Raw genomic sequence first — 22,347 nt, 5'->3', positions numbered from 1 at the left:
AATGCATATCACAACTTCGATGAAAGCGTTGTAATTGTCACAAAACCTCCCTCCTAAGAATTGATTTTGAAACCAGTTTGTAAGGTTTGCTGTTTGAAACTGTCCGACTAAATTTATTGTAAGAAATGTACGATCATCCACTAAAAACTACCATTTTTTTCTTTTACGCGTTACAATAAATACGTTAAAATGTCCACTCATGCTTAATGCAATCGAATGCCGCGTCCGCTCCGTTCGTCTATCACAAGCCCAGCCCCAGCGGAGCTGTTTGTAATGGAATCTGCTATTTTCGGGTTTCGTTTTATTACCTCACACAAGCTGCTTTAAAAAAAATCCAATTCGAAGCACAATAAGAATATTAGCTGTTGGACGAAACTGGTTGGATCTCTCCAAAATAGAATAGAGTTTTCAGACGAACGGGCTTTGACCGGGCGGTACGCTAAAAGTTTAATAGCTAACGCTTCTAAGACCTAGCTCCTAACTGCCGCAGTACAGCAACGTGTACCGTGTGTTTTTGTGTCCTTCCCTGCGCCTGTCGCAAATGGGTCGCCTTACCGCCAAGCATCACCAGAAGACCCCCTTTTGGACAGCTCTTACCCTAATAACCTAACGCTACCATTACTTTCCAATTACTACTTCGCTTTAGTCGCTCGTTCGCGGTGCCCCATGGAACACGGTTTGGCCGAAGGGGAATGGGGGTTGGGGAAGGGTTGAAGGTTCGTTCGAGTATGAGTATGTTTGCGGGTGTGTCCTCCTGCAGGGCGCACTCTCAGCACTTGTCCTTCTTGCAGTCGATCACGTGGTTGCTGATCTCGGTCGCGTTCGGCGGTCCCTTCTCGTACAGGTAGGTGACGGGCCACAGTTCGGCCGGTGCGGTCACCCCATCCCCGTCCAGGTGTCTCAGTCCTCCCGGCTTCGGTGGTGGCTGATAGATTTCACCCTTTTTATTCGCGTCTTGATAACGCGTATCGTGCTGTTTCTTGGGGAAGTACTTATCGCTGCACTTGCGCCACTGATCTGGGGCATCACCCACGAAGCACCTGTGTAGGGGTTTTCGGGGGGTGGGGGGGTCGAGGACGAGATGGGAACAGAAAGAGTAGTGTTTAGTGAGTACGGCTGAAAGGAGGAACCACCTTTATGGAGCGGCGCAATGCAAACCAGATACAACAGGACAAGGTACACACTAAGAGACACGAGGTAGACTACGTGTATACTAAAGGTTTGTTTTTTGTTTTGTAGGGTACAACACATACACATAATGATTTGGAAAACAGAACATTGAGTAACAAATTAAGGTAAGTTACAATAAACACATGAAATTAACAATGATTCCGTAAACACACGTGCCCGTGTACCGAGAGCGGACGCTTGTCGTGGTGCGCTGTGTTACAATAACCCGCATCGGGCTGTTCCCGGGGTCTTTTTGAAGGAACAGTGGGTTTTGGTTGTTGTTGTTGTAGTCCTTACCAGGGATAGTCGAACCCATGCGAGTAGCCGCAAGGATGCTCGGTCTTACAGCAGTAATCCCACGAACCAATCTCACCACCCTCGATCTCGCAGGAGTAAAATCCTGTGATTTTGTTTCGCTCGCACTTGGTACCGAGGCGGCAGGGTTTCCCCGACACGGTATACTGGCGCCGACTTCCATCACCTTTATTGGAGCGAAGGGGTGGTAGGAGGAGGAGGAGGAGGATGGTTTGATAATAACAGACAATGAACACAGATATAACGTTATGTTTGCTTTTTGTGTTTGTGTGTGTTTTACAGAGGTACACCAATGTGAAGGTTTTGCAGAAAATGAGTGTGCGTGTTTGGAGGTGTTGCTGAAGACAGAAAAGTCTGATGAGTGATGGTGATGGAGTACCACACACACGCATAGGACGACTCCAAGGTTGATGGCAAGGTTAAGCAGTACACACTACACTGGGATGGATGAAGAAGTATCGGAACATATGCAAGCATGAGTACGATCGTGATCGAGAGGAGCATCACGTCCACTAACGACTAATGCAGCTGGGTAAGCAACTAAGTAGCACTAAGCCTTGCTCTACTATTAGCTAGTAAATATCTGAAGCTGAGCCTAGCGATGAAGATGGTCTAGATGTGTTAGCATTAAAGCGTGACCCCATCATCTCATCCGGCTCTATCCGGTTGAAGTGGGCGCCAGTTTCGGGGCGCTACTACCGCGTCTACTAAAAGTATGCGACGACGATCGTGCATCACTACCGTCTGCGGTGCCGCCTGCCGTCCGGTTGGCGGGATGAAGCAGTATGATGAAGCTGGAATTGGTGGAGTTAGTGGTCGGAGTGCGGTCGATGGTACGATTGGTGGCAGTGTTGGTAGTAGTGAGCATGATGTTGTCGGTGTTCTTGTCTCTTTCGTCCCGGTGACGGTCGACATTGGTGTTGGTGGTGTTGGTAAGGGTGGTGGTATTGGTGCTGGTAGTGATGATGATGCCATTGGTGCGATTGCGAGCACCAGCCCGACCGTTACGGCCCCCATTACCCGGTTCGCGCAGGACGTCTATCCGGCGGTCGTGATTCGCCCGAGTGCCACCGCTAATCGTCGTTATCTTGTCCCGGCACGTGTAGTCGAACGGGTTCCACGCGAACAGCCAAAAGTCCCGATCGTTCGTGTGCGCATAGTGCACGCCCAGCTTCAGCTCGCTCTGGTCCAGGTCCGACATCTCGCAGTTGTACGTTGACGCTTGGGCGCTACAGAAACGAGTCAGTCAAAAGCGGTTTAGTTTTTTTTTTTATGCGGGCACTCAACATTGATGCTAAGCACAGTTTAATTGCCCTCAACCAGGGAAGAAAGTGCTGTTTACCTAAAGCTGAACGAGAGGCACTTGAAATGGGTTGCCTCGCGCAAGCGGACGCACTCGTTTTTGCAGTCGAGCTCGGTGTTTACCGACGTGACCTTCTTAATAGCGGAAGAAAGCAGCTTGGCCGGAGATCCATACCCAAGGTAGCAGACTGGAATGAGCAAACAAAAGCAAAGCGTGTAAAATCGTTCTTCCAGATCCCAAAGCTACCACACTTACACTTCTTGCTGTGCTTATCGTCAATGATGGGCTGAATCTCGCAGCCCTGCCCATAGCTGGCCCGCTCGAACACGTCGAAGCTTTCGTCCGGCACCAGATGCCGGTCCTTGTCCATATCCCGCACCGGCCAGTCGGAGAGCTGACAATTGTCAATTACCGCATTGACCGCGTTCGGTCCGAAGCTGTACGTAAAGGCACGGCACGTAAACTTGGCCGCCTTGATGCACTCCAGCTCACACTCACCGATCGATCGGACGGTGAGCGAGTCACGCACGATCGATTTGAAGAATCGTGCCGAATCAATCACCCTTATAAAGCACTCTGGAAAAGAAAACGGAATAGAGCATACATATAGAGCTACAATTGCAGAAGATCTAATTCCGGAAGGTCCCAACTTACGCGCATTATAGTCTCGCCTAGGATGGTTTAGCTCGGGATGGCAAGTTTTCGCATCATCGCTCATCGAGTAGATGTCATAGTCCCGGTCCGGTTCCAGGTCGGCGTAAAAGTCCAGCAAATTGAACGGCCGATCGCACAGCAGACAGTTTTCACGCGACACTGCCGAATAGCGGTAGCTGAACGTGTGACACCGGAACCGCGTCTCCGAGTAGCACATCCGCTCGCACTCGATCACGGTCGGTGTGTTGAGGGCGTACTTCACCACACCCTTGTGCAGTCGGAAACCTTCACTCGACTTTACCGAACACTCTTCGTGGCTGGGCCGGCGTATCCACTGCTGTGGACCAAAGCCTGACGGTCGGTGATGCTCCACCGCGTACGGATGCTGCAGCAGATGATGATCTTCCTCGTAGCCATACTTGCTACCGCCGTAGCTCCAGACATTGTTGTCATCAAAGTGATGATCGTTGCGCAGCTCGAAGTAGTTGAAAGATGGGCTGTCGTAGCGTTTGATTTCATTCCGTAGGCCCCAGTAGTCCGAGATGGATTTGTACGAGTCGACGTTAAACGACGGCCCGTACGAGCCACCGTAAATGCCACCGTTTTTGTGTATGTTCTGCCCGATCAGGTACGGTATGAAGGTGCTCGGCTTGCTGCCATACTGTTGCACGGTAGCTACGTGCGATGGTGGGCCTGGGGGTGCCGCATGTCCTGCTGGTGGATCACGATCTTCGTACGGATGGCGTGGACGATGCGCCGGGCGGATGTCTTCATGATGGAGCGGTCTCGTGTAGTCGGGACGCGTTTCGTACGGTTTGAAGAAACCATGATCTAATGTTCCGTAGCGATCGATGTCACTGCCACCGTACGATGGTGGTTTGTAGGGCGGTGGGGCCGGTCGGTAGGAGTCGAGCGGGGCTGATGCTGGCGGTGGTAGCGGTGGTGGTGGAGGATAGTAACTGGAAGATGGACTGTAACGCTCAAACTCCGGTCTGCTTGGGTACATCGGTGGTCGGTACTTGTCGAGCGCTGTGATGACGGACGGTTTGTACCGGTGGTCCTCCTCGTACGCATGATGCTCGGATGGGTAGGGTTTGTAGCTTTCTGGATGATGCGGCCGGTACGTCGTGGGTCGTACAAACTCCAACGTCGGTCGGAAGGGTTTCAGCATACAATCCTTACAGCTCGGCCGACAGTTGGAGCTGGCACTACGATCGCGCTCGTAGTAGTCGTAGTCGGCATCCCGAATTAGGTTGGAGTCACGTTGATGCGGGCTAGAGTACAGATCGATCTGAGAAAGCGGTTGATCGATCAGCTCACAATCGCCCTGTCCACGGCCGGTAGGATCCAGCCTATTGTTGTTGGAAAACAACCCAATTTAATCTCTTATCAGTGTGAAACTCTTGAAGATGACCTACCGATAGTTGAAGCCTTCGCACGAGAAGCGCCTCTCGTCACCGCATTCACGCTGACAGTCCTCCACTCGCTCACAGATCAGCGTCCGCCTTACCCAGTGCGGGGCGACCCGTTTGCCGGCCAACACCCGACGATAGCACGCTGGTAGGGGAAGATAGAAGCAAAACGTCAAAATTGGCACGAATTATCTGCAAACTTCATCAACTTCCCGCGGAAGGTTAACTGAGGACGCTAGAACTACCCTCAAAGAAGCTTGTACCAGATTTTTCTTTCCGATTTGCGACCGGTGATCATGTATGATCGCTTGGAAATCATCATTATGATCATTACTATCGCCATTACACCATCTCAATGTGTCTGACGGAAGATGTACACGGTCAGTCGATGGGGGAAGGCTTTAACGGGCCACCGAGTTTTAGGTCACACAGCTAGTGAGCTAGGCCCAGTAATTCATGGCCAAGATCACCAAGAAGAGCGTTTTGGGGCGTTCATAAAAAAAACGTATTGTATTCATAAGACATCCCCAAACAATGCATAACAAGAAATGTGAGAGCACACACACAGCTTGAGATAAACTTGAGGTAGTTATGATCGTTGATGTGACGGCTCTGCCCATACTGTGACCTCATCTCATGGAGCTCGGAGATTTGGTGTTTTTAATGCAGTCTGAATTGAAATAAAAAACCCGGAAACGACACAACCCTTCACGGGACGGGAAGTGACTGTATTTCCTCTTTTGGGTTTGTTTTATGTTCGACGCGTTCGAAGTGTTTGAGAATAGAATAATTCGCTGATGGCAGTTGGCACGCTTTTGTGCGACTTGAAGATGCTACCGGATAAAGTTATGCCAACAGCAATACACATGTCTCGTAGTTTGTGGTTGCGAAAACACCCAGTCACCCCCTCGTGTCATGCATCGTTGATGACCTCCTCTCTTGGAAGGTTCAACTTTGTTGCGTTTTTTTGGCTATTCTTGCTACCTCTTGGATGCTGTTCATATACTTGCGTGGCTAGAATTTATTGTCCACAATTTGGGAGGGAGTAACGCCTAGCGCCCGTACACGCGATGCCACGTATGAGCTGTCGTGCAATGTCGCAATAGTTGCACACTCGGTTCTGCAGGTTCGGTTGCAACAATGCAATTTCGTTGCATGCATCTCCGACAGATGGGGTGGTAGAGCGCACACAATGGGCGTATTGAATTCGCGCTCATGTTATTCATGTACGGGTACGCAAAACGGTATGGCAACGGTTTTGTTAGCCCGATTTTTGGACCACCGGCCGGTTTGAAGTTTCTGTTTGTTCTCGGGCGACGGCGGTGGGACGGTACAACAACACAAAAAGGGTTCTTGCGCGATCGATTGTTTTTGTGCATCTTGTCATGTTTGCTTTTCTTGCTTGTCACCGTAGCCATTCTTCTTTGGCCGGAGAAAAATGGTACTAGCTCCCTGTGCGAAACAATTTGCGAATAATCAGCCAATCAATCAAAACACACGGTCTGCCACGTTTGTACAGATTTTTATGACGATTTCAACACCTTGCTTCGCCCTTTGCAGGAGGTTCAGAGCGTGTGTGTGAGCAGTGTCAAATGCAAACATGAAATATACTTTTTACTGCATTAAGTCATGTTTTTGTCTAGTCTAAATCTTGTTTGGAGACCAATATGTTCTCCTTCTTTCAAAAAGGTCTCTTTAGAACATACAGACTTAAGGCAGTTTTTATCAAATACAGCTTAACAACGCAAAGTGTGAACGATTATAGCCAGGTTTAGAGGATTTACTATCATTGCAGTAACTCCAAAATGTTGTAGACCATATATTTTGTGCTAGATATGAATACGAAGCATAAGCATTCTAGTGGTGTCAAAGTGGTAGATTGATACACTAATCATTTGATGAAGGAGATACGTTGGACTTTGAACTTATCATATAAGATGCAACATTATAAAAGGCTAAAATTCACGAAACTTCATTTCTCAGTTGAAAATATACCCTTAGAACCCAACCTTGGAATATCCTATTCTCTTACCCCGATTTGGCTTCAGGATTTGAAGTCTTATTTCGTAACAGTTCTTTCAAACCTCAAACAGACATCTGGCTCTAAAAATATGAAACCATTTTCATGACTCAGTAGAGAAATCTATTATTTTGAACAAATATCTATAAATCTGGGTCTATTTATGCCACTTATGACTTGGAATGTTTTGCCATTTGGCTTATATTTTTCACGCGTTGAAATTCCGTTTTTTGGTTCAGGTCCAAATTTGTCAAATTGTGTCTAACAAAAGAGGATTCCAATTTGCTTATTGTTCAAAAGATTTCGAAGATTTTGTGGCAAAAAAACCTTTACAGTTTGGTTTTAAAAGATGGAAGACGAGAAGCATATTTGAAATAAGACGAAAGACGAGAAAAGCAGATTTCAGACGATAATTTTTAAATAAGAATGACATGCATCTTCCAGAGCTGATTACTACTGACCAGAGATAGCTACTAAAACACTTATTTCGAATTGAACATTTGCAACGGGTTTGATCAATTTCGAAAAAATAATTATCTGGAAATTTTGGGAACCTCCAGCAGTTAATACTTTAACTCGCAATTGTTACTATTTGGGTATATTGTGTAGTTTGGCGTCTTTGCCAATATTCAAGGGAGATTCAATGGCTTAAAAGAAGGAAAACAAAAACTTAAATCAAAAATATTTTGATAGATCTAAAAATTATGCCATATTCTGAAAGTTTGTCAATTAACTGATATTAAAATTATCTAAGGAAAGTGGCAATTGATCACGTTATTTGAAGATATATGAACCACATCTTTAAGGAACTTGTTTGTCGATTTCAAAGGATTTTAGAATGTACATATGAAGATTGTATCATCGATATCGGATTTCAACAAACAGGTGTTGAAGTTAGACAAGTTACCGATATTATTCCGTCAAAATTACAACTTCCCTTTTTAAATAAATTGAAAGTGTAAAATAGTAAGAATGTGATTGCTCGTAACGGCCTTTCACATCACCATTGTGCAGTATAATTATGTATTTTGGTTTTATTTTAATGACTATAGAAAACATCAAACAAAACTTGATATTTTTGTTGCAAGCAAAGAATAATAATTTGGAGTTTAAAAACTATGCAATTTTGGTCGACGGGCTCCTTGTGCTAAGCAACATGACATATTTCAATTATAAACTTCATTTACTGAGGTATCTGTTATGAAATGGTAATGATTTTGTATCGCACGCCACGCCGTTGTGAACAATGTAATGGAAAACCTCTGAGATTAATCCAAACGCAATAAATTAAGTATTGAAGGACATGAAAGCATTGAGCCATTAAACCAGACCAATTTCGCTAACCTTTCGCATCTTCCACAATGATGATCGTCGATGTAATGTACTCCGGTATCAACCCCGATATGGTGAGACAGATTATCAGTGCCTTTGAAACGTCGAACACCATTATCACAGATCGAGACGGGGTGCGCGCACACAATTCGACACCTTACAGAAGCCTGGCCGTTCGTTGTAACGATCACAGATCACGGATTCACTCTAGATCAGCACCAGCTGCACTTTACTGCACCACATTTGCATACGCACTACGGGCCAGCATCCAGCAGCGCAGTTACGGCACAATCAAACTATGATTTGTATTCTATGCACCAATCGAATAGAACGACCTGTGTGCGGTAGATGCAATTGCTTGACGGGCGATAAGCTGGACAAACGGTTTCACCACACAACGAGGATGTCGATTGTCCACTGAGTTTGATTTTTTTAGTGTATAAATGCAGCACTTGGTACACTGTGCGATGGATGCATCACGTTTAATATCCGGTGCACACAGCCCAATCACTGGATCTGTAACTGACCACTGCAAGCAGAGCTTCTACGCAGCTCCTTCCCTAGCAGGCTAACACAAACGCAAGAAGCTGCGCCAACCACAAACGGCTGCTATGTAGAGAAGCGATGCGAACGTCTCCACCGCTCATACGAAACTGTGCAACCACCTTTGCGGTCGTTGAGTGAAGTTTAGGATTTTCGCGAAGCAAATCTGGCGCAAAAAAGGGCCCTTCTCCTCCCGGCTCCCCCAGCGCAATTTAGAATGGTGAAAATGGCGTGTGGTGGGGATCGAATCGTTCCGATCGTTCCGATCGTTTGGCGGGGTAGTACACAGCGTGCCACGGTAGCACGCCAGTTCCCACCCTGGGTGGTGGAAAATTGGACGAACAAAAACAGCATCGCCGGGCACGGGTGGAATTCAGCTTTCTGACAGCTTCAAAAGCTGCACAGGCGTGCGAAAGAGATGCCTAAGCAGCGGCGAGTTAGGTGCTTGGCGCGTTAATTAAATTTGTACCAAAAACCACACACATCAAGGTAAATTTTGTTGTGAATGTGTGAATCTCTCTCGCTCTGTTTCTCTAATACTGATCGTGCGTTAATCTCTTTTACATTTTTGTTTCTAGCTCTCTCTCTCTTGCCACCGAAAAGCCATTGAAGGTCTTTGCCGAATCGGTTCGGTTAACCGTAAATTTGAATTTTTTCCATGTTCCAAACGATCGAGTGGTTTGTTTTTCATGTGTTTTGTTTTCATACCAACCATGGAGACATTGAATAATTAATTTTCCTGCACTCGTGCATAGTAACGATCATCCCTACCCCCTTGTAGGCTAGCCGGCGTCAAACTGTGCGTTTCGAATTCAGCATGTCAGCATGACAGTTACGGTTGAGGAGGCTCAAGATGTGGCTTCGGAAATCGATTACCTTCTCGATGAGGCGTCAGGCGTCCATGAGTACTATAATTTGTCATTTGCTAATGACTGATTTGAGCAAAAGATTAGACATTGGACGCCTTAAAAAATGAGGATCTTATGTCTAAACATTAATAATGATCACACTACAAGTCGCGATTTTGTCTGCTTTTCGTACGCTCTGTGGATGATCTTCAAACATCTCCAATAGTTAAAATCTTTCAACTAATTTGGTAATAAACATTACAAAGCTTATATGTCAACACCCTTCACAGTGGCTCGCACCCTAGGCAGAGGCCGGATGCCCTGTCGCCCTCACTAGTCTCACCGAAAGCTCGCTGGCTAAGCGGGGCGAACCATTTGCGTGCGTGGTTTGCGTGCGCGTGGTAATGAAAACACGAGGAAGATACCCATCTGTATCGGAACTGTTAGAGGTTAATGATGGCGGGTAGGTATGTATGTATGCATGCTTTTTTTTGTACGTGTACCACATCTCGATCATGCTCGGACGGGGCAGGGCAAACGAGGAGCTAAATTATGCTAATTTGTATTATTTTGGGTGAAGGTCCATTGTTTTGTCTCACCAGCGTTGGTGCGCCTTTTTTTTGTAAGTGCACATACATACAGCTAAAATGTGTTAGAACAGAGCCGGTCTTTGGTTTTAAATGTAACACAAAATGATAGAATTTCGTTTATTTTTAGCACCCTTTAACCTAACAAAAATGTGCAGATCATTGTGCAGCAAAGGATCGTCAGTGCCGGGTGGCCATTGTTTCTCCTTGCTCCCGGATGTAGAGTTTATCAACCTGTTGTGTGTCTTTCAAGCAGATCCGCGGGCGAACAGAGTCTCTAATAGAGCCGCTTCAGTCGCCACCCAAAGTAATGACCCTTTGTGGCCGTAGGACGCACACTAGGACGCTAAGACAACAAAGAACATTGCACGCTTGATGCGTACCCCGTGCGCCTCCGAACATTGGCCACAGGAGAAGCAATCCGTGGAAAGCGCGAAAATCTCGCTTAGCTAGAAGACGAAGCAGAAGCAGAAACACCAGCCAGGTTGACTTTTCCGGTTCACACCGCGCGTAGTGTAAGTGTCGTAAGCGAAAACCGGCATCACGCTGCACTGGCTGGCTGGCAATCGTTCGTTTGGTGCATGCAAGATGCGAGACACGCTCGTGTGCCGCTGCTCGGGAGAGACTTCAAATTTATGTTTCATTGCGGCTCATAAACTCATCAAACAAAACACAAACACATATGAGCCCCGAACGGTCAGCTGTTGGGTCGAGAGGTCGAGAGCGATCAAACACTGTCGGCTGCATTTCTTACTAGATGCAAATGATGCACCGTTGAGAAGAAAGAAAGAGGAGCTAACAAGCTTCCCTTTAGTAACGTAATAGTATTATCTGACCGATGATGAAAGTATAAGAAAACGCTAGATGAAACTGTTGTCTCGCAATTCGCTCTGTGGCCGGTGTGACGTGATGCGGAAGTACAACGAATCCCTGGGTATGCATATTTTACTTTCGTTTGTAGAAGTGATCAGTTTCTTTGTGCTAGTTATATACTAGCCTAGACCAAAAAGAGGTCTGCGATGACTCTTTTCGTAAAAAAAAAATCAAATTGAAATAGGAAATGACCCTTCATATACTCAAACATCCTCACGATCTCACAACTGGACACCACGCATTACAACAACACTCATTTTCCCTTCAATTCACATCTTCTCACCTCTACACCCTCTACTGAATGCTACCTAACTTCATAATTATGTCATAATTGAATAGATGTGCTCTTCCTGTCCCGAACTAGTGTACATCGCTCGGTCAGCCCTTCACTACGCCACTATGCAGGTGTTGGATGTGCACTGGTTTTCTTCAATCGTGCAGGGTGTGAACTCTAGTTCATACCGACCACCGGTAATGGTCGAAGCAATTACCCTGCTTAATGGCAATGAAATGTGTGTATTCTGGATTGTGTGTGTGTATGTGTGCTGCTCTGCATCGACGTTGTGTCAAGCGTGATGCCCTTGCTCTGTTTTGCAGCCGACTGTGTACCGAGATGCTTTGTTGTAGAACTTTTCGTGTTTGGTGAGTGTCTAATAGGCATGGCGATGTTTTGAACAATTTGAGTAAACACTGTGTTAATTCGATAGTGATCTACTAAAACTATAAATCATTCAAAACGTAAATAATTATATTGATAAACCCGGTTACGCTGAGCACAATGTCCAGGGGAAAAGATCAGTATGTTCTAATTTTTAAGTAAATGTTGAATTTTAGTATGTAGTTTTTATCTATTTTAGCTTTGGACTTAATTTGAGTCAAATAATTATGCTTCAGTTTACAAAAATACATCAACCTAATGTCTGATAGTCATTATTTGCGATATTGATCACTATCAGGACACTGAGAGCTCCCTCATTCGACTCAAACAAGTTCCTTTACGTCTTCACAAAGTACCTCAATCATGATAAAAGTTGTAGTTGGAGACAAGGAGACTTCGAAATAGATTATTGTGTTTTAATATTGTTGTCATTTTTTACCTCTACGATCTTGTTGTATCCGTAAGGCAATATGAATGAATAAATGAATAAATGATCTGTTAGCTAGACTTTTGAGATAAACATGCCGATTTTATTTTATTAAACAGGTATCTCTCTATAATGATCTACAGAATGAACTTCAAAGAAGACATTTCCGATCAAAAATTCAGCCAATTTTTGGAGCCAATAACATCCGTATAATATTGTATGAAGGGCCCCTAACATTACAACTTAATAGGAATTTAGATACCCCTGCTAAGCTCGTAAGCAATTGATCTAACACTTGTCAAATCCAATTTTTACTGAGTCATTCTAGCAAGTATAAATTATTTATATATCAACATTGAAGCTTATTTCGGCTTGATACATTTACTAGTTACATCTTAAGGACTTCTTAATGTAGCCTTAAGAATGGAAAGCTCATCAACTTGTTATATAATTGTCTTGAATAGGCATCAGATTAAAACCACTTTTCTCTGACCAACGCTAAAGCTGGTAATGAACTCAAAAGCTCACCAGCGCTGCCCCATTCAAAGTCACTTCCGTTTGGTCCAATTCATCGTACCTCTGCGTGCAGACCTGTTTGTGGGTCACTTTGCACCTGATCGAGTGTACGGCAAACCGATCGGCTATGCAGCATCGAACCCGCACACACTGCAATATCGCATGAGATGCAAACATTAATCAAACAACGAACCCCCTGAGCCCGAATACTCCACCATGCACCATCACACATGTGCAACATGGCGCGACAAATGTCACTTTATGGACAGATGGATGAGATTTTTCAAACCACGTGGTCCGGGTAGGTCGACTCCCGCGGTCGGTGGTGAGAAATGGGGGAACGAATGTCGCACCGGTACGGTCCAGTGCGCTTAAAGCGATGTTCAGCAGCACAGAACATCGGAACCCGGTGTGTGGTAATTATTCTACTCGTTGTATGCGCCCAACAAGTAGCATCATAATTGTGCAATCGGTGATCAGTGGTCGCGGTGTGTGTGTGTGTTGCTGTAAATTTAAATGTTTTTGTCTTCTTCTATGGAGCGTCTATCTTTGTACACCTTGAATAAAAAAGAGGATAAAGCAGTAACTTACGGCGTTTGGAAATGGTGAGTGGATGTAGATCGAGCTTATCCTCGTGCACGTTGTATCCTGCTCCCGCTGATGGACCAGACTGAGCTACAGGAGGGGCTGGAGCTGGACGTACCACACCGTACCCCGATGGGCCGGAACTAGGTCCTTGTGCCGAGGGTCGTACCGGTTGCCCACCGTACCCGCTAGTTCCCGGTGAAGACGGTCGATGTATTTGCCCTCCATCATTTCCATAGCCATTCGATGGACGATGGCCCGAAGGATTGTGAGCACCATTGTTGTTGTAATCACTACCACCAGCACCACCTCCACCAGTGCTTGGCCTTTGCACAACTCCACCATATCCAGAGCCACCGGACGATCCTGCCGGCGGTGTACTTCCGGCCGGTGCCGAAGGTCTCGTCCCAAAGCTCGTACCGCCGTACTCTGGCCGCAAATAATTGTTGTCCAGCGTTGGAACATTCTGGGCGTAAATCTCCGGATAGCCATTCTTATCGTTTGGCAGTGGGTAGTGCGTTTCGTACAGCATTGGGAATTGATAAGGATAGTTGGCGGGTTTCGAAGGACCACTACCACCACTGTACGTGGGCCGATAGTCTGGCGGGTACTTGGTGGCACCTTCACGATCGGGCATTGTTGCACCGGGCTGGGTTGGTGGTAGTCGTTCCCCAGTCACCAGACTGTACTGTGGTCCGGCGGCTGTACTTGTTGGAAGGTATGGGTTACCTCCATTGCCACCACCACCTCCGCTGGACGGATTCGAGTGATCTTTCGTGGTGTAGAACTCTTCGGCCGGTGCCGTTGTTTCGGGCAGTGTTTCACCGTTCGTTTGGCCGTATCCAGTCGTACCCGGTGCGGTTGTACCGTATTCGCTGGTAGGTCGTGATGTGTCCACAAACCCACCGTTCGCAGTGGTTGGGGCGTCGATGCCAGCGGATGATACGGGTGGACCGAACACCGGTGGACCAGGACGTTCAATGATGCCTGGCGGAGGGAAACCACCACCGCTCGGTGGTTGTGGTGCAGATGGTGGTGGTGGAGGCTGTCGTTGTGGACCGCCGCCGGGCTGGAGTTCACCATTGGGGAAGATACCCAGGCCTAAAATCAAGGAACAAAGTTTTAGTATACATTTTTAGAAGGATATTTACTTTTTTGTGTCATGAAAGAAACTTTGAAAAAGTCAAGTAAATCAAACTGTGATTGTTTGTGAACTATCAAGTTTTCCAGGATTTACATGAAGTAAATCTTTGAGCGTACATTAAAACGATAGCTCTGAAAGTAATCTCCGATTTTAGCAAATGTTAAATGGTCGTTTGCGGAATTGTATAGCTTTTCTTCAATATTTTAAGACTATCGGATGTCTCCTCTGACCAGATGCTTTGTAGTTTACAAAAGATGATATAATCATTTAGATTTGTTATCATTGTCATTGCCGCCTAATTTTGCCTCCAAGTCTTCAATTTTAATCTCTAAGACTTAATCCGATAACAACCAGTATCACTGTCTTCCTCTAATGCTCTAATTATCTTAAGGCATCGATTGTTGAATTTGTCTGAATAAAATCATTGTCTCTGATTTCTATATGATCAGCTTTCTTCTGTTGTCATACTATTGAATTCCTATTCGAATTTCTATACTAAAAGATTATTATTACTTCTTACCTCCCGGTTTGGGCGGCGGGTTGGTGGGTCCATCTAAAAAACAGTTGTACTTGCGCGCGTACAGATCAAAGTCCGGATCGAAGATGGTACCGACCGGGCGCGATTTCGTCGCGTCAATTGTGTTCGCCGACAGCTGGCACGTACCATTGCCCCGACCGGAAATGCTGCAAAATTGAAAGCGGCACACGAGCAACCACACAAAACAGGAAAAAAGCACAATTAGACAAAGATTAGGCAGCGGCAAACGGTGCGCTTTTACACTTCACCTACCCGAAAGCGAACGTTTGACATTCCTTGTCGTTGAGGCAGAGCGTTTCGCAGATCTTCAGCGAGTTGGTGTCCGAGTTGCGGAACGTTTTCTCGAACGGCAGCATCGCACCGAGCGCTATCCGCTCGAAACAATCTACAATTTGACATGGTAGGGGAGAGAAGAATACAAATGCAAAGAATGTAGAGGGTACGAGGGAAGGAAATGATTGTAATTAGCTCGTCAAAGTGCATCATGCGTGCGCAATTAAAGCTCTTCAATAATCGATGGAAAACGTGCGGGGTTTGCAGAGGAAAAAAAGGCATACAAGTAGAGTAATTATGGGTTAATCTATGCTTTTTCTAAGCACCGACAGGTAACAAGGTCCATAGAAGCACGAATATTTCGTCTCATCGCTATTAAGCTATACTCGAAACGAAAAAGTCTTCTCTTCTAAGCGAAGATACACACCCCAAAAAACCTAAGTATAAACAAACTATTGACGCACATTCCGCACGGAATCGAATTGAACCCTCCCCAGCTGGCGAATTATTATGCAATCGAATTGAATTCCCATTCCGATCATTGTTCACCTGCCACCGACGCTGCCACCGGATGTCCACCATTGTTAGGGCGCCCGCAACACCGGGGCACACGCCAAACGCACTACGTAAGCAGACGGTGTTCTGTTGCCGTTTTGGGGTGTTGGTTGTAGTGCTCCGGACGATACTAAATGCGTACCCTAATGGTAGTGATTGTGCCGGTAATACGGGTGCTTCTGCTGCTTCTGCTGCTTCTACGCCACGTTAGTACGTACGTGGTGGGGCAAGAGTTAATGAATCAGAACGGTGGTGCTAAACGGTGCAGCGATAGGACGCGTGGAACGATCGAAAAGTGAAAGTGGCCCACCGAGCGGTGTTCTATGTTGTAATGGGCGCATTGTGTTTATGTTTACAGATGTCAATTACATGGTGCGCAGATGTAATGGATACAAATGTTTGCTTGCAGAATGTTAGTCGTGGGTAAGGAGGTTGATTTTAGTAGTATTATTAGTAGTAGTGGCCCTCAAAATTTGGGATATGAAATCGTATGATCCATTTTCTTAATTAGGACTTTTAGGACACTATCATTATCTTCTTTTTAGAAGACATTGATTACTTTTAGTATGAGATATTTTTAAGCATTTTAATGTTTTAAAAACTTTAAAGCTTTTTGAAACTTTTTAAGAAGACTTTTTTATTGATATTGAAATTAAAAAGCCACACAAAAGTATATTTATAATCATACTTTTGCTACATTTTAAGGGAAGAAATAGGGATCTACATAACTGTAGGTTTAGGAATCCTAACTTAAAGGAATTTTTTAGATGATACAAGCTGTTTCCATTGTAAAAGCTGCTTCAAGTACATTTTATTTCCTATTTCCATAATTAATACTAGACCAGGGGAAGGTTTTGTATGAAGCGATGTTAATGTAAGTCGTTAGAAAATGGGGCCCTTTCCGTTTGAAGCTCGTAGGCTGAAATTTCAGCCTGTCAGCTATTTCCATTGTATAGCAGTTTTCGAGCAGCTATCTAAGTGAGTACAATATACAGGTGGGTTTATCCCAAGGTGTATGAATTTTGAAGGCTGATTTTTATCGCTTCTGCTTCTGAATGAAGATTGTAAGGGTGTTTTGAGTATTCGTCAAGCCTCCAGAAAGCTTGTTTGAGAAAAAGTGTCCACCCGTTCTGCCAAAAAGTGATGTTCAAAATTAGTTATGAAAAAATGCTATGAGACCACCTGCACTACACTTTGATTCCAGATTCCACCACCTGATCTCTTTAATGCACCTTGGGATATATGTAAACAACACCGTGTTTTCGAGCAGGTACTCGAATCTAATTCTAACTTTTAGGCTAAAATTTTCTAGACTGAAAATCGCAGGCTAGTTTTTTGTATGGATTGTTTACATGATTTCAGCCTCCAACTGTCAAACTGCATACAAAAAACTAACTAGAATCGTGAAGGCCCCCAATGTTAGAGAATAAGAATTTTACATATTTTTAGGGTGATTTTTATCAGAATCAAGCAATTTCTATAATCAAAAGACTCGGTTTTGATTTCGTCCTCTACTACTCTTTAATAAGGAAAAGGTTAAACTAAAATGGTTAATATAAGGCTTATAATTTGATTTGTTCTTTTCTTATCATTTAAAAATCCTAACATGGATGCAAACAACGATAGCAAAATCTATGTTTTTTATTTCTTTATTTGATCGTTGATATCTGCTAACAGAAGTGCCTTAAGAAGTGCTAAGCTAAAAAGAAGTAATTATTTTTTGTGTTAATTTGTTAAAATTTAAATGTTTTTTACGTTTTTTAAATATTCAATAATATCAGTATAATTCCATGAAGCATAGACAAACATAGTATAACCAATTACATTTATTAATATCCCGATATAAATACTTCAAAATCAATTTGCTACTTTCCTTTATTACTGTGCGCATTTTTAATCCACCTTAGCAGTGCACTTGTTAGGTGTATCCCGAAACGATGTCAAACCAAACTTACCGTGCTGTGGCTGTACGAGCCGATTATCGATCTGGATGGCTGTGGCGAAAGTCACCGCTAGCAGCAACAATCGCAGCTGATAGCCGACGATGACTGCCACTTTCCTTTCCATTTCCGTCATTGCCCAATTGTGCTCGATTCTTCTGCTGCGCTTCGATGATGATAATGAGGTAGGCCAAAAATGGATCAACCAGTCGGCAGGCACTGGGCTCCCGTGCCACCTGCACACACCTGCTCACATAGACAACCTCTCCCTGTCCGTTGATGCCCACGATGGGATCCCAAGGAGGCTGTGCTGGAGGCTAGACGGCCGCCGCTAGGCGTTGTGTGTTGTTGTGCTATTTTAGATAGTTCTGTTTTGCTGGTTTCCTTGCGATTTCACAACTTAGTCGTACGGGCTCGCGCAAAAGTCGCGAACTTTCGGGACACGGGCTAGCAGGGCCCTTGGCTCAATACAAAATACTCTTTTAATTGCTTCCTTTCGGCAATTCGAAACGGTTCCTCCCCTGCTGCGTGCCTGAAAACGGTTCCAGTCCCATTAATCTTGCTTCGGCACTGCTCACACGCACACGCGAAAACTGTCCACGAAAGTCTTTCTTTTTTTTTGGAGGTGGGTAACCTTTTTTCCCAAAAACCGGGTCGGTTGGGGGAAAAGGTTTTTGAGATTTTTTTAATGTTTTTTTTTGCTAGCTGCCCTTGTTTATGTTTTCCGCACGGTCAAACCACTTTCGCACACTGACCACCCTGGGCTCGGTACACGTGATCAAGGTCAGGTACGGTGCGGTAGCCGGAGCGAGCGTGTTCCGGATATTACTGTACGACGTTTGCGTCCGGTTATGGGGTCGTGATGGGTACGATTTCTACGATCAAACGTATTAGGCCCACAATATCTGCACGAAACAAAAAGCGGCACGCAGCGTTCTCTAAGACACACGGCAAATAGTCTTAACAACTGCCCAATTCCCGTTAGGCCTATGGGTGATCACATTTCCAGATTGCCAACTTGGCGCTCCTCTGCTTACCTTGTGCTGGCAAATCTCACCGTTGAGACATTGGGACGGATGGGTGGTAATTATGATTTTAATTTACTCACTATCTACGGCTCTATCTGTTTTTATCTCTCTTTTTGTTGTTGTTGCTGCTGTTGATGTTTGCTCGTAGCACGCAAAACGTGGTCGCATTCAAACGATGTCACCGGGCGATAGACGACGAACCCGTTCCTGTCGTCGGCATTACGCCTGTCCCGGTCGCAGTTCGTTTGCTTCAATTTTGTTCGCAATACCGTTGGAAGAGCTGTGGATGAAGCGGGAAACAGAACGGGAGACTAAGTAATGGAAAATCTTGGGTGGTTTCAATTAACACGCTGCGCTTTGGGGGTGAAAGATGGGACAGCAGGAGGAAGGTGAAGTAGGAGAAAAAAGAGATTTAATTAAAACTGAAGTAAGGTAAAGGACCTTTTTGTTCCCTTCTGAGCTGCAAGTTGCTTTGTAGTAACACATGTAATATGATGTTTCAATTTAGAAACTATTGTCCTTATTCTACATTACAGCTCTTCTTTTTTCGGCTGTGGGAAACCCTTCCAAGTCAACGCTGCTAAAGCAGCTTACGGGCTCGAAGCCCTACAGAATTGTTTGCAAATGGGATCGTGCGAACTCTTGTCGATCCTATCCCATGACGAATTGACGTGGTGGCGATGGTGATAGGTTGTAAATCAGCGCACTAAAATGAGGCCATCACGAGACGTTTCGACGTCACTGCGAACACCGAAACCGGACTAGGGCTGAACTCCCAATTTTGGTAGGATTTGGAAGGGTTTGGACAAAATCGACTTCCCTCATTTCAGCGTGATGGCTAAATTGTGGTACGCGAAACAGTAATACAAAGAGAGAAAAACCAACAAAAAGAGACCGCCCATAACTTGGAGTGCCATCGAACGAGGAAACATTTGGAGGTCAGACATCTCTTTTGATATGTTAAAATTTGATGGATTGTATTTGTTTTTATTCCTCCTCTGCGGCACTTCCACCAGCGCTGGTGACGATTTTCGTTGTTTTATGTGGCGATCGAAGCAGGGGGATATAGGATTACGCATTCATTATGACAGGTTCGCGGGCTCAACCGGTCAATTATGGCATGGATTTAGGGTACTGCTGAAGGGCATATACTGGAAGGCTTTGTTACGATCTGCGTACGGTCGCATCCGTATTGAGGGTTATAAACGAGGAATTGACGAAGTGAACTCTTTGTTCCTTTGACATTTGTTTGTGAAATTGTTTCTCTTCCCTGTTTTGTTCAGAAGGATATTCTTGGGTTAAGAATAAATGGTAATCTATTACATTAGATCAACTATTCAAGCTAATCAACTCCTACTGGTATTCTTGGTAGTCTTGATTTTGATTTCTAAAATATGTTAAGAACGATTTAGACTTGTTGTTTTATTCGATAAGCTCTCCAACACATTCTAATCGAAGAATATCCTGTATCAATATTATTTACGTAGCTCTCTTCATATTTGCTGCGAATCTCAAGAGTGATTCATGTACCTGTTAGAAATTCTACACATTTTTTCATTATTTCTTCTGATATTAAGATAGCTTTCAATAAAGCTAGTTTTAAAAATATATTTTGAATTAATAGTGTATGAACTAGAGTTATTTTTTTATCTCAATGTTATGCTTCATCATTTTCAATCAAATAACATTTCTTCAAGATTTCCCGTTATCGTACCGACAGTGAGATATAAAAAATAGATAATCACTGTCTTGATAATCACATGATTTGAACGTATTTATACTTTTATTTCTGCAAATTATTGCGCATCGATGGCAAAATGCCACCAACAACTTCTAGTTTATGCATAGCAAACGCTACAATTACCGGCCCATATTGAATCACTTGCACCTGACCTCCAACCTACGAATCTATTTTGCTCGAATCGTCCCCATTCACACCCTGATGATTTCTAATTTCTAGAATTTCCAAACTCTTTCCTAATCCTGTCAAGGTTATTCTACACGATTCCACACAACAGCATATTCCACCGTCCAGCATTGACCCCAATGTGGAAGAGAAAATTTCTCAACACTTCCAAAAAATGCTGGGACGGGGCTCGAAATGTTTGAAAAATTTTCACTGCCAAACATTACGAAACGGTGTCTTAATTCTTCCGTTTCTCGTAAAAAATAGTACAGAAGCTAGCAACGGTTCGTGTGCCCCCTGTGAGTGTGTGCACCATTGCGCTCGTGTTACGTGTGATGCGCTAACAACAGAGATCCCTCCACCTCGGCTTCCCCCCACGGTTTTCCAACGGTTGCGGTTCTAGCCGGGTGAAACGAACGAGCTCGCGCTCGCTTGTTGTCGTCCAATGCTTCTAATTATCATGTGAATAATTGTCGTTAAATTCGAGCAGGGCGTTGCGGTGGCTTCTGTGTGTTGCCTCTCTGCAATCTCGCTCCATGCCTCCGTACGCAGAAGGGTGGCGCAAATGCAGAGGCAAGGTCAATAAAACCTTCCCATCTCGATCGAGCCCGTGCTCGGGTCGGCTGAACGGGAGCGGTTGGCGGATAAGCAAGCGAACGTACGGGCATTCTCATTTAAATCGGTTGTTCTGTTAGGCGAATTGTTTTACATTTCAAAGCACATTTTCAGCTACTGCTGCTGATGCATCCCTGTGCGTTGTAGCACCCTAAAATGTCCGATCGAGTGGAGTTTTGCCAACCGTTCGCTGTTTTTAAAGCTTTTGCGACACTTTGGCAAGAGGTTCTAGAACTTCAAATAATTTGTTTTACAATCTGATGTTATGGCTCAATACATGGAAATTGTATTAATTGCCTTAAAATATTCTACAAAATCAAATAAACTATTATATTTGTTCTAGTTTTGTATCCCTAAACTGTAAATTACCAGATACATACAAACTTTAGGACAAAAAGGACCTTTACAATCACTAAAACACTCAAATGTCCACTCACAACGCCTTCACAATTGCACATACAGCGATTTATAATAGACAAGTTTCGCAACAACTAGTGCACTCGTTTGGGCAATCGCATAGCAACACATTCACCACAGTAACATACCATGCCACAAAGATTGTTATTCAAATGTGCACCCACATTTGGCCGTGCTCTACCAAATCCCATAAATCTTGACCCACAGTGTTCCCGCGGGAGTTTGTCCGGTGGTTTTTTTCGGGAACAATTTTTCCCACGCCCGTAACACGTATTAGATTAGTAGAGCGGTTCGTTCTTAGTCACCTGTTTTTTATTTCATCTATCCACAAAACACACACCAATGCTTACTCTGTTCACTGAACCGCACTGTGTACTGCACACCCGGACAGAAGCACCAGCAACACCAGCAGCAGCAGCAAAACACAGATCTAATCCGCAATGCCAACTAAAACTCACGCGTCTCCGGTGCGTCCGCGCGCTAGCGAATGACGAAAACGACTGAATTATTCGGACGCCGTCCGGGGTGATTTTATTTTTATATTTTAACATAATTTCCACCCCAACGCCTGCCGCCTGCCGCCTGCCGCCTGCGCGCACACGCCAATAGCAGAGCGCTTTCGGTCGATGCTTTCGGGTCGGTTCCGATTCGCGCGCGCGCGCGCAAAACTCGGTGTGGACTCGGTACT

At 44.7% G+C, this 22,347-nt stretch overlaps 1 protein-coding gene across 4 annotated transcripts; it reads right to left on the bottom strand.

Moving 5' to 3' along the window:
- Positions 1 to 85: 85 nt before the first annotated feature.
- Positions 86 to 22,146, bottom strand: LOC120901799. 4 transcript variants are annotated; one of them, XM_040310059.1, is made up of 13 exons: positions 22,010 to 22,146; positions 18,731 to 19,001; positions 17,709 to 18,598; positions 15,178 to 15,310; positions 14,908 to 15,071; positions 13,250 to 14,344; positions 4,861 to 4,999; positions 3,443 to 4,794; positions 3,044 to 3,364; positions 2,828 to 2,975; positions 2,506 to 2,714; positions 1,468 to 1,651; positions 86 to 1,040 (listed from the first exon to the last, which is right to left on the bottom strand). In XM_040310059.1, exons 3-13 carry the CDS (start codon positions 17,827 to 17,829, stop codon positions 770 to 772), a joined length of 4,137 nt encoding a protein of 1,378 aa, XP_040165993.1. In that variant the 5' UTR covers positions 17,830 to 18,598; positions 18,731 to 19,001; positions 22,010 to 22,146; the 3' UTR covers positions 86 to 769. The 4 variants fall into 4 exon arrangements, with proteins under 4 accessions (XP_040165993.1, XP_040165994.1, XP_040165992.1 ...); XM_040310060.1 differs by having other exon boundaries at positions 17,709 to 18,225; positions 18,802 to 19,001; XM_040310058.1 differs by having other exon boundaries at positions 17,709 to 19,001; positions 22,000 to 22,146.
- Positions 22,147 to 22,347: the final 201 nt, after the last annotated feature.

Source organism: Anopheles arabiensis, chromosome 3, assembly GCF_016920715.1.
Source record: "Anopheles arabiensis isolate DONGOLA chromosome 3, AaraD3, whole genome shotgun sequence".
NCBI lineage: Eukaryota > Metazoa > Arthropoda > Insecta > Diptera > Culicidae > Anopheles > Anopheles arabiensis.
The sequence above is the reverse complement of the archived record's forward strand: the minus strand, read 5'-3'. Positions and strand labels throughout refer to the sequence as shown.